The sequence below is a fragment of the Hyla sarda genome, chromosome 9 (genome assembly GCF_029499605.1).
Source record: "Hyla sarda isolate aHylSar1 chromosome 9, aHylSar1.hap1, whole genome shotgun sequence".
Taxonomy (NCBI): domain Eukaryota; kingdom Metazoa; phylum Chordata; class Amphibia; order Anura; family Hylidae; genus Hyla; species Hyla sarda.
Window position 1 is genome coordinate 1,005,845 of NC_079197.1, and position 12,850 is coordinate 1,018,694.

The following is a 12,850-nucleotide window of genomic DNA, read 5'->3' on the forward strand; positions in this document are numbered from 1 at the left end:
ATGGGCAGATATAGCAGGATAGATGTTGTTTACATTAAAGTGGGAACATGGCTTTAGATTTTATTATCTAATAGAATCATGTGACTTGCCAACAGCATTGGGGATGAACTGGTGAGGAGGATGATGAGCCATATTATAGGGGAACTCTGGTGAGGAGGAGGATAAACCATGTTATGGGGAACTGAGGAGGAGGATGAACCATGTTATGGGGAACTGATGAGGAGCAGGATGAACCATGTTATGGGGGAACTGATGAGGAGGAGGATGAACCATGTTATGGGGGAACTGATGAGGAGGAGGACGAACCATGTTATGGGGGGACTGATGAGGAGGAGGATGAACCATGTTATGGGGGGACTGATGAGGAGGAGGATGAACCATGTTATGGGGGAACTGATGAGGAGGAGGATGAACCATGTTATGGGGGGACTGATGAGGAGGAGGATGAACCATGTTATGGGGGAACTGATGAGGAGGAGGATGAACCATGTTATGGGGGAACTGATGAGGAGGAGGATGAACCATGTTATGGGGGAACTGATGAGGAGGAGTGATATGACATATAAAGTATAATACAGGATGTAGTGTATGCATGGTTAAAGTATAATTTTTCTATATGTATATAGACCATTTTCTGAGGTTCGTGGTGAGGAGGAGAATGAGCCATGTGACGCAAGGACCGCACACGATTGCGCCTTCTCATAGATGGCTATGCATTCTGTGTTTATTATTGTGAGGACACAGAAAAGAACATTTCCGTGCTGGAAACATCTGGCACTGAAATTCCGCCGTGTGCACGGCGCAGCAGAATCCCATTGAATTCAAATGGTCTCAGCAGAATCTGTGGGTGAGATTTATCAAAACATGTGCAAAGAAAAAGTTGCCCCATAGCAACCAATCAGATTGCTTCTTTCATTTTGCACAGACCTTGTTAAAAATGAAAGAAGTGATCTGATTGGTTGTTATGGGCAACTCGGCAACTTTTCCACTGGATACGTTTTGATAAATCTCCCCCTCTGTGCCTAATTCCAATAAGGAATCTGGCACGGAAATTCTCCTGTGTGAACATGGCCTAAGGAAACTGTTGAGGAGGAGGATGAGTTGTGTTCTAATGGGAACTGGTGAGGAGGAAGAGTCATACTCTAAGGAAACTGGCGAGGAAGAGGATGAGCCATACTCTAAGGATACTGATGAGGAGGAGGATAAGCCATACTCTAAGGAAACTGGTGAGGAGGAGGATAAGCCATACTCTAGGGAAACTGGTGAGGAGGAGGATGAACTATGTTCCGTGGGAAATGTTGAGGAGGAAGAGGAGCCATACTCTAAGGAAACTGGTGAGGAAGAGGAGTAGAAGCCATACTCTAAGGAAACTGGTGAAGAGGAGGATGAGCCATACTCTAAGCATACTGATGAGGAGGAGGATAAGCCATACTCTAAGGAAACTGGCGAGGAAGAGGATGAGCCATACTCTAAGGATACTGATGAGGAGGAGGATAAGCCATACTCTAAGGAAACTGGTGAGGAGGAGGATAAGCCATACTCTAGGGAAACTGGTGAGGAGGAGGATGAACTATGTTCCGTGGGAAATGTTTAGGAGGAAGAGGAGCCATACTCTAAGGAAACTGGTGAGAAGGAGGAGGAGCCATACTCTAAGGAAACTGGGGAAGAGGAGGATGAACTAAGTTCCGAGGGAAATGAGGAGGAGGAGGAGCTATACTCTAAGGATACTGGTGAGGAAGAGTATAAGCCATACTCTAAGGAAACTGGTGAGGAGGAGGATGAACTATGTTCCGTGGGAAATGTTGAGGAGGAGCCATACTCTTAGGAAACTGGTGAGGAGGATAAGCTATGTTCTGAGGGAATTGGTGAGGAGGATGATGAGAGCTGTGCCAAGATGTCATTGTCAAATACTTCTCAATGAGTATTAGATTGGCCTGCAAGGTCATTGGTTTTCCTGTTAGAGCTGATTCAGTACCCGCTATAGACTGGCACTATGCCTCAGTATACCTGCTATAGACTGGCACTAAGCCTCAGTATACCTGCTATAGACTGGCACTATGCCTCAGTATACCTGCTATAGACTGGCACTAAGCCTCGGTATACCTGCTATAGACTGGCACTAAGCCTCGGTATACCTGCTATAGACTGGCACTAAGCCTCAGTATACCTGCTATAGACTGGTGCTAAGCCTCAGTATACCCACTATAGACTGGTGGTAAGCCTCAGTATACCTGCTATAGACTGGCACTAAGCCTCAGTATACCCGCTATAGACTGGCACTAAGCCTCAGTATACCCACTATAGACTGGCACTAAGCCTCGGTATACCCGCTATAGACTGGTGCTAAGCCTCAGTTTACCCACTATAGACTGGTGCTAAGCGTCAGTTTACCCACTATAGACTGTCACTAAGCCTCAGTATACCCACTATAGACTGGCGCTAAGCCTCAGTATGCCCACTATAGACTGGCGCTAAGCCTCAGTATGCCCACTATAGACTGGTGCTAAGCCTCGGTATACCAACTATAGACTGGCACTAAGCCTCAGTTTACCCACTATAGACTGGCACTAAGCCTCAGTATATCCACTATAGACTGGCACTAAGCCTCAGTATACCCACTATAGACTGGCGCTAAGCCTCAGTATATCCACTATAGACTGGCACTAAGCCTCAGTATACCCACTATAGACTGGCACTAAGCCTCAGTATACCCACTATAGACTGGTGCTAAGCCTCGGTATACCCGCTATAGACTGGCACTAAGCCTCAGTATACCCACTATAGACTGGCACTAAACCTCAGTATATCCACTATAGACTGGCACTAAGCCTCAGTATACCCACTATAGACTGGCACTAAGCCTCAGTATATCCACTATAGACTGGCACTAAGCCTCAGTATACCCACTATAGACTGGCACTAAGCCTCAGTATATCCACTATAGACTGGCACTAAGCCTCAGTATACCCACTATAGACTGGCACTAAGCCTCGGTATACCCACTATAGACTGGTGCTAAGCCTCGGTATACCCACTATAGACTGGCACTAAGCCTCAGTATACCCACTATAGACTGGCACTAAGCCTCGGTATACCCACTATAGACTGGCGCTAAGCCTCGGTATACCCACTATAGACTGGCACTAAGCCTCAGTATACCCACTATAGACTGGCGCTAAGCCTCAGTATGCCCACTATAGACTGGCACTAAGCCTCGGTATACCCACTATAGACTGGCGCTAAGCCTCAGTATACCCACTATAGACTGGCACTAAGCCTCGGTATACCCACTATAGACTGGCGCTAAGCCTCAGTATACCCACTATAGACTGGCACTAAGCCTCAGTATACCCACTGGCACTAAGCCTCAGTATACCCACTATAGACTGGCACTAAGCCTCAGTATACCCACTATAGACTGGCACTAAGCCTCGGTATACCCGCTATAGACTGGCGCTAAGCCTCAGTATACCCACTATAGACTGGCGCTAAGCCTCAGTATACCCACTATAGACTGGCACTAAGCCTCGGTATACCCACTATAGACTGGTGCTAAGCCTCGGTATACCCACTATAGACTGGCACTAAGCCTCAGTATACCCACTATAGACTGGCACTAAGCCTCGGTATACCCACTATAGACTGGCGCTAAGCCTCGGTATACCCACTATAGACTGGCACTAAGCCTCAGTATACCCACTATAGACTGGCGCTAAGCCTCAGTATGCCCACTATAGACTGGCGCTAAGCCTCAGTATACCCACTATAGACTGGTGCTAAGCCTCAGTATACCCACTATAGACTGGTGCTAAGCCTCGGTATACCCACTATAGACTGGTGCTAAGCCTTGGTATATCCACTATAGACTGGCACTAAGCCTCAGCATACCCACTATAGACTGGCACTAAGCCTCGGTATACCCACTATAGACTGGTGCTAAGCCTTGGTATATCCACTATAGACTGGCACTAAGCCTCAGCATACCCACTATAGACTGGCGCTAAGCCTCAGTATACCCACTATAGACTGGCGCTAAGCCTCGGTATACCCACTATAGACTGGTGCTAAGCCTCGGTATACCCACTATAGACTGGTGCTAAGCCTCGGTATACCCACTATAGACTGGCACTAAGCCTCGGTATACCCACTATAGACTGGCGCTAAGCCTCGGTATACCCACTATAGACTGGCGCTAAGCCTCAGTATACCCACTATAGACTGGCACTAAGCCTCAGTATACCCACTGGCACTAAGCCTCAGTATACCCACTATAGACTGGCACTAAGCCTCAGTATACCCACTATAGACTGGCACTAAGCCTCAGTATACCCACTATAGACTGGCACTAAGCCTCAGTATACCCGCTATAGACTGGCGCTAAGCCTCAGTATATCCACTATAGACTGGCACTAAGCCTCAGTATATCCACTATAGACTGGCACTAAGCCTCAGTATACCCGCTATAGACTGGCGCTAAGCCTCAGTATACCCACTATAGACTGGCGCTAAGCCTCAGTATACCCACTATAGACTGGCACTAAGCCTCAGTATACCCACTATAGACTGGCGCTAAGCCTCAGTATACCCACTATAGACTGGCACTAAGCCTCAGTATACCCACTATAGACTGGCGCTAAGCCTCAGTATACCCACTATAGACTGGCACTAAACCTCGGTATACCCACTATAGACTGGCACTAAGCCTCGGTATATGTTATGGCGCAGTCTTGTTTATGTAAGCCGTACAGGGCGGTATTCCTCAATCTGCAAATCTCCTAATTCCCAGCATGATGGCTGTGAGATCTGCTAGGAGGATAGATTGGGCAACAGCTGGAGCCCCACTAGATCAGTGGTCTCCAAACTGTGGACCTCCAGATGTAGCATGCTAGGAGTTGTGGTTTTGCAGAAGAGGGAGGTCCTTGGATTGGAGACCACTGCTGCCAGGGCATGCTGGTAGTTGTAGTCTAGTAAGATGTCTTTTCGTGATTGTTAGCCAGCAGGGGGCGCTGCTCTTTGGATGTTTGGCCTCTGTTCACACTGACCTTGGTTTATCGCAGAGAATGTTGGTGAATTGGATTCAATAAAGCTGTGTGATGTGTATATACTAATGATGGGAATAATGTATGTGAGGGATTAATCCTCAGGGGGCGACACTGAGCACAGCAGTAATAGGATTATATCAATAATGAATGTAGAGAAGAGGAATAGATCTGTATATAAAGTGCTGGTGAGGAGCTCAGCCTCTGGTTACCAAGGAAACCGATCAGTGTGGAGGTGGTGCAGCAGCTGAGGCACAACCTGTACTGAGTGATAACCGGGATGTATAGGAATGTAGCTACAAGAAAGAGGAGGTGCAGCAACTGCGGCCGGTGTGTAGGGGGAGGCTGTGATCAGACATAGCCGCCCACCCCATCCCTCCTCCAGCTGCACCTGCTCCGTCTCCCCCTCCCTCAGCTCCTGCATTTTGTGTCGGAGGACAAATAATCCTCAGAGCCCGAGCTGCCGCCTGATCCTGAGCACCAGGGAAGAGAGAGCACTGGGACCGGGGAGGAGAGAGCACCGGGACCGGGGAAGAGAGGGGACCGGGGAGGAGAGGGCAACAGGACCGGGGAGGAGAGAGGACCGGGGAGGAGAGAGCCCCAGAACCGGGGAGGAGAGAGCCCCAGAACCGGGGAGGAGAGAGCACCAGAACCGGGGAGGAGAGAGCATCGGACCGCTGCCTCGGGAGGGAGAACACCAGGAGAAGAGAGCACCGGGGAGGAGACACCGGAGAGCCGCTGCTGACAGGGGTGAGCCGGGGATCAAGGGGTCCCGGAGGAGAGGAGAATACAAGGTATATAGGGGGGTGCTGGTGAATACAAGGTATATAGGGGGTTGCTGGAGAATACAAGGTATATAGGGGGGTGCTGGAGAATACAAGGTATATAGGGGGGTGCTGGAGAATACAAGGTATATAGGGAATCCTCGAGAATACAAGGTATATAGGGGGGTCCTGGAGGAGAGGATATAGAGGAGTGCAGGGGAATACAAGATATATTGGGGGGTCCTGGAGGAGAGGATATAGAGGAGTGCAGGGGAATACAAGATATATTGGGGGGTCCTGGAGGAGAGGATATAGAGGTGTGCAGGGGAATACAAGATATATAGGGGGGTCCTGGAGGAGAGGATATAGAGGTGTGCAGGGGAATACAAGATATATTGGGGGGTCCTGGAGGAGAGGATATAGAGGTGTGCAGGGGAATACAAGATATATTGGGGGGTCCTGGAGGAGAGGATATAGAGGAGTGCAGGGGAATACAAGATATAGGGCGGTCTTAAAGGAGAAGAGGATATAGAGGGGTGCAGGAAAATACCAGCAAGGTTTAGGGGTGCAGGGAAGGAGTATATAGAGGGGTGCACAGACAAGGGGATTAGGGGGGTTCTGGAGGAGAGGATATAGAGGGGTGTAGGAGAATACAAGGTATAGGGGGTCCTGGATGTGCACAATAATAGGGTGGTGACCAGGAAGAGTAGGGTAAATAGGGTGTGCAATAGAATTTCTGTTATAGGGATGCAAGATAAGAGGATATAGAATTTCTGTTATAGCCGATTAACCTCGGGGGCTCAGAGGTTGGGGTACAGGGGAATGAAAAGACTTAGAGTTTGGACAGAACAAGTGTCCCTGGTCTGCATGTGATTGGGGGCTAGAAATATTATGGGGTGTCCTAAAAGAAAAGGGGCATTAAGAGTTCTAACGGAGAAGATAAATTAGGGGTACCCCTGATGAGCAGGGTGTATTGGGGTTATCCTGGGAGAGTAGTAGGAATAGCAGGTGACAGGATACAGAAGGACATGCTAGTATAGGGGTGACCGGATGATACTGGGAGAGCAGATGTTAAATCTGTAGAATGAGGTAACAAGGGGTTAAAAACAGGAAGATGCAGCTCAGAGAGGGATGATGGGACAGAGACATCCAGGGAGATATGAGGAGCCCAGGCTGAGCAGGAGGGGTCAAAGGGGGCTCTACCATGGGTTATGTCATAGGGGGGCACTGGATTTGTAGGCTGTACCTGTGCCCACCTGTTCAGGACCACTGTGCCCTGCCGTGAGAAGTAACAGGGACCACAGAAGAGGGGGGAAAGGGGGATGAGACTGAGGGCTGGGGTCTGATGGGTAGAGAGAATACTTGGTGTATAGCTACAGGGGGGCTGAAGGCAGATTATATCAGGGGTCCATACTTGGTGTATAGGTGCTGAGGGCAGGTTATATTGGGGTATAGCTGCTGGGGGGCTGAGGGCAGGTTATATTGGGGTATAGCTGCTGGGGGCTGAGGGCAGGTTATATTGGGGTATAGCTGCTGGGGGGCTGAGGGCAGGTTATATTGGGGTATAGCTGCTGGGGGCTGAAGGCAGGTTATATTGGGGTATAGCTGCTGAGGGCAGGTTATATTGGGGTATAGCTGCTGGGGGCTGAGGGCAGGTTATATTGGCGTATAGCTGCTGGGGGCTGAGGGCAGGTTATATTGGGGTATAGCTGCTGGGAGCTGAGGGCAGGTTATATTGGGGTATAGCTGCTGGGGGGCTGAGGGCAGGTTATATTGGGGTATAGCTGCTGGGGGCTGAGGGCAGGTTATATTGGGGTATAGCTGCTGGGGGGCTGAGGGCAGGTTATATTGGGGTATAGCTGCTGGGGGGCTGAGGGCAGGTTATATTGGGGTATAGCTGCTGGGGGCTGAGGGCAGGTTATATTGGCGTATAGCTGCTGGGGACTGAGGGCAGGTTATATTGGGGTATAGCTGCTGGGGGGGCTGAGGGCAGGTTATATTGGGGTATAGCTGCTGGGGGGCTGAGGGCAGGTTATATTGGGGTATAGCTGCTGGGGGGCTGAGGGCAGGTTATATTGAGGTATAGCTGCCTGGGGGCTGAGGGCAGGTTATATTGGGGTATAGCTGCTGGGGGGCTGAGGGCAGGTTATATTGGGGTATAGCTGCTGGGGGGCTGAGGGCAGGTTATATTGGGGTATAGCTGCCGGGGGGCTGAGGGCAGGTTATATTGGGGTATAGCTGCTGGGGTGCTGAGGGCAGGTTATATTGGGGTATAGCTGCTGGGGGGCTGAGGGCAGGTTATATTGGGGTATAGCTGCTGGGGGGCTGAGGGCAGGTTATATTGGGGTATAGCTGCTGGGGGGCTGAGGGCAGGTTATATTGGGGTATAGCTGCTGGGGGGCTGAGGGCAGGTTATATTGGGGTATAGCTGCTGGGGGGCTGAGGGCAGGTTATATTGGGGTATAGCTGCCTGGGGGCTGAGGGCAGGTTATATTGGGGTATAGCTGCTGGGGGGCTGAGGGCAGGTTATATTGGGGTATAGCTGCTGGGGGGCTGAGGGCAGGTTATATTGGGGTATAGCTGCTGGGGGGCTGAGGGCAGGTTATATTGGGGTATAGCTGCTGGGGGGCTGAGGGCAGGTTATATTGGGGTATAGCTGCCGGGGGGCTGAGGGCAGGTTATATTGGGGTATAGCTGCTGGGGGGCTGAGGGCAGGTTATATTGGGGTATAGCTGCTGGGGGGCTGAGGGCAGGTTATATTGGGGTATAGCTCCTGGGGGGCTGAGGGCAGGTTATATTGGGGTATAGCTGCTGGGGGCTGAGGGCAGGTTATATTGGGGTATAGCTGCCTGGGGGCTGAGGGCAGGTTATATTGGGGTATAGCTGCTGGGGGGCTGAGGGCAGGTTATATTGGGGTATAGCTGCTGGGGGGCTGAGGGCAGGTTATATTGGGGTATAGCTGCCGGGGGGCTGAGGGCAGGTTATATTGGGGTATAGCTGCCGGGGGGCTGAGGGCAGGTTATATTGGGGTATAGCTGCTGGGGGGCTGAAGGCGGATTATATTATATCAGGGGTCGATAGCTCCTGGGGGCTAAGGACAGGTAATATTGGGAGTACAGCTGTAGGTTGCGTAGTTCACCCTTATTACTTACAATAAGGTGCAGGGAGGCTGAGGGTTGGGGTCTCCTGGGCAGGTGGAGAGAATTTAGGGTCCATACCTGGTGTATAGCTGCTGGGGGCTAAAAGCAGGTTGTATCAAGGGTCCATACTTTATATATAGCTGTAAGGTGGTTTTTGGCATATTATACCGGGGGTATAGATGCAGGTTGAGTAGTACCCCCTTATTGCCCACAGTGAAGTGCAGTGAGGCTACAGTCAGCACCAGGAGAGGTGCCCACCTTAGGGGGATCTTCTGGAGAAACAGCAACCCGGAACTCAACAACCAGAAGCAGACTCCTCTTTGGCAGCATTGAGAAGAAGCTGAACTGTGTGGCGAGACCTGCCGGGGCCCCAAATAGCAGCGGCAGATAAACAATCCCTCTTGGCGTTCAGAGAAGCTACCCCCATTGTGTGCAGTCGCCCGCCCGCTCCTGTCAGAACAACATTGTCTCCTGGACACGTCATCTGGAATGTGCTCCTCTACATGACCCACCAGCAATATAGACCCCCAGGGAGCACCGGATCCTGATCCAATGGGCCATTTGGATGGGTGATGAAGGACATCATCCTTAGGTGAACGATTTACTCCAAGCAAAGACTTGAGATTCTTTTACACTGGATGGACAGCAGGATATCTTCTCAATGAGCAGCCACTGTTGGGCCCCTGCACCCTAACCTTCCAATCCCTGGACTGGCTCCCATGATTTAGGAGGATGAGAAAGGTACGCCGGCTCGTCCACATGGTCCTGTTCTGTCCACTCTCCAAAGGATTGCAGGTGAGTAGGTCATAGATGACGCCCGTGCTGTGTATGTGTGACTTGTAGTCCTCCTAATCTTGGATGCTGGGTGATGACTTATACTGGGCTCAGGGAGTCCTGAGATGGTGTCGGATGATACAAAGTATCTGCTGTCACATCCTGTATCTGTTACCAAACCTGATTTTCCGGTCGCTGGTGGTGCAGATCCTGGATTTACGATGCAGCTTTAGTGATATTTTTATCTACGGAGCCGCCATCTGCCTCGTTCGTAGGGGGTTAAGAGAAGGAAACAGAACTGAAGTTACATTCAATATCCTCTTCATTAATAATGGAAGAAACGAAGTTGAGGAAATCACAGTCAGATATTAATGCACTTTCTGCTCATGGTCCCTGGAGGAGACTTGTAGACCTTTGTTAGTTAAGATCATTGACAGTTTTCTTGGCGTTGTGTCCTTGTCATACTGTCTTATCCTGTATATCAGTGATCTCCAAACTGTGGACCTCCAGCTCTTGGAAAACTACAACTCCAAGCAGCCATGCCAGGAGTTGTAGTTTTGCAACAGCTGCATACACACTAGTTGTCTAACGGCTGTCCGGGCATGCTGGGAGTTTTAGTTTTGCAACAGCTGGTGGTCCACAGTTATAAGACCACTGCTGTAGATCAATAGTCTCCAACTTGTGGCTCTCCCGCTGTTGCAAAACTACAACTCCAGGCATGCCCAGACAGCCGTTAGCCAACTAGTGTGTATGCAGCTTTTGCAGAACTACAACTCCCGGCATGATCCACCAACCAACAGCTGCTGCGAGTTGTAGTTTTGCAATAGCTGGAGGTCCACGGTTTGGAGACCACTCCTATATATCCCCATGGATGAGTCACCTGTTCATGTATCCGAACTCCTAGCATACCCCAACAGCTTTTTGGCTTTAACTGCAGCATCTAGAGCAGTGTTTCCCCCATATGCTGTTGGAGTATATTGAGAGTTGTAGTTATTCAACACTGTTCTAGATGCTGCAGTTGAAGCCTAAAGTTGCATAGCTATGCTGGGAGTTGTAGTTTTGCAGATCTGCAAAGCTACAGGTAGAGGAATAGATGCTGCAGTAGTAGTTTTAGGTTCTCAGGTGACAACCTTGTTTATAGATAGGGACCCCTGTATAACCGCTGATGGTCATGGACAACCCTAAAGCTGTGAACAAGGGCCCCTGGCTGTGGATAGACCCATCTTCCCATTGGGCTTTGTAAACCTTTACACGGCTCTGCGTCCCCACATATTAGAAAATAAGAGAATATGGGAAGACTCCGGCCCCCATCCTGGACCAAGAACCCACAATATGGAAGGTGGCTGCACCTCTATATGTTTACCAATTCATTGACCATGGTTTTATACGTTGAGGACCTAGAACATTCCATATTTCACTATGGATGGAATTATTGGTTGGTAAATGTGAGCGGATGCTTAACTGAGCTTTATGTCTCTCTGTAGATGCCGTGTCATGATGTCTCTTGGCTTTGCTCTTTGGTTAAGTAAAAGTAGAGGAAGATAACCCTTTGCATGGCGCTGCTGTGTGCAATAAGAAGGGATGTCCAAACCAGGAGTATTTCAAAGCACTGGAGTGGTTTATTAAAGCAAAAAATTATAAACATTATGCAATAAAGGATGACACGTTTTGGGGGAGCCACTCCCTTCCTCAGATCAGTGGTTGACGTCTTGTATAGGGAAATTCTTAAAGGGGTATTCAGGGATTTTATTTATTTTTACTGTGCTACAGGGGCTATAAAGTTACTGTAGTTCATAATATAGTGTCTGTACCTGTGTTTGATGGTTGGTCTTGCAATTCTTATGTGATCTTTGTCACAATGTGCATTTTTAGCAGCATACAAAATGAGTGTTGACTCTGGCTTTTCCCAGGTTGCAGTCTGGCCCCAGACATCACATTACCAGGCAGATGTTGAAAAGGAGCCTGTCTGTGCTTCAATGAGTGGAGTGACCGCTGGGTGGAAAGGAGATCATTCTCCACAGGGCTTCAGGGAATTGTAATTTTAAGTACAGCACAGCATGCAAAGAAGCATAGCTGTGCTGCAATGGGTGGGGTGACACGTGTGGGAGGTAGAAATGGGACCTCCAACCTAGGAACCCTGGGGATTGTAGTTTGAGGAAGGTCATAGGAACAGGAATTAGCCAGATCCCAAAACACAGGACATGGCCATTTACCACCAACACAATCACAGATCCTTGGTAAACATGTCCATTACTGGCTGACAGGTAATTAGTAAAGTCGTGTTGTATAAACCCTTTAAGATGACAGGGCTCCTGGACATCTGCTCTGCCATCTTTTGGGTTATTCTCTCTTGTAGTCTATGAAAGTTCTTATTGATGACCATGTGTCCATCCCAGATCCACAGACAGGCTGGTCAAAACCTTGGTCACATGTACTTGTTATAGTCTAAGGTCGGGCTCCCCCAGTCCTCAAGGTTTCACCAACTGCAGAATTAGATTTTTCCTGTTGTATTTTAATGGAGGAACTGAAAAAAACTGATAATAATTTTCCTACCAGGGTTATCTGTAGTTTCTCATAGATGTAAAATAGCAGCACAGCTTAGCAATTTTTAACTAACAAACCTGCTGTTACTGGCTAGCCATTTAATGTGTATGGGGAGGATTGGGAGAGATGGTGGTCAGCTGAATTACGTGTATTGGGAGAAAATCAGAAGTGATGGTGGACAGCTGAACCATGTGTATGGAGGATCAGGAGAGATGGTGGTAAGATGAACCATGTGTATGGGGAGATGGCAGTCAGCTAAATTACGTGTATGGTGTATCTTGAGATGGTGGTCAGCTGAACTATGTGTATTGGGAGAGATGGCGGTAAGCTGAATTATGTGTACGGAGAGATGGCGGTCAGCTGAGTTACGTGTATGGGGGGAGAATCAGAAGAGATGGCTGTCAGCTGAACAATGTGTATGGGGGATCAGGAGAGATGGTGGCCAGCTGAACAATGTATTAGGGGATAATCGGGAGAGAAAGAGGTCATCTGAACAAAGTGCATGGGAGATCGGGAGAGGTGGCGGTCAGCTGAATATGTGTATGGGGGTGGATCCGTAGAAATGGCGGTCAGCTGAATTACGTGTATG

General features: G+C 49.2%; 1 protein-coding gene across 2 annotated transcripts in view; it reads left to right on the forward strand.

Annotated features, from left to right (window-relative positions):
- Positions 1–5,393: 5,393 nt before the first annotated feature.
- The window catches only part of DIPK1B (divergent protein kinase domain 1B), a 139,852-nt gene continuing 132,395 nt past the window's right edge, over positions 5,394–12,850 (forward strand). The window contains exons 1-2 of one of the 2 annotated variants that reach the window (XM_056539618.1): positions 5,394–5,789; positions 9,158–9,738. In XM_056539618.1, the coding sequence (XP_056395593.1) occupies positions 9,676–9,738 (63 nt within the window). In that variant the 5' untranslated portion in view covers positions 5,394–5,789; positions 9,158–9,675. Of the gene's footprint in view, positions 5,790–8,781; positions 9,739–12,850 lie in introns of those variants that run through there. The other variant, XM_056539617.1, reaches the window with a different exon arrangement.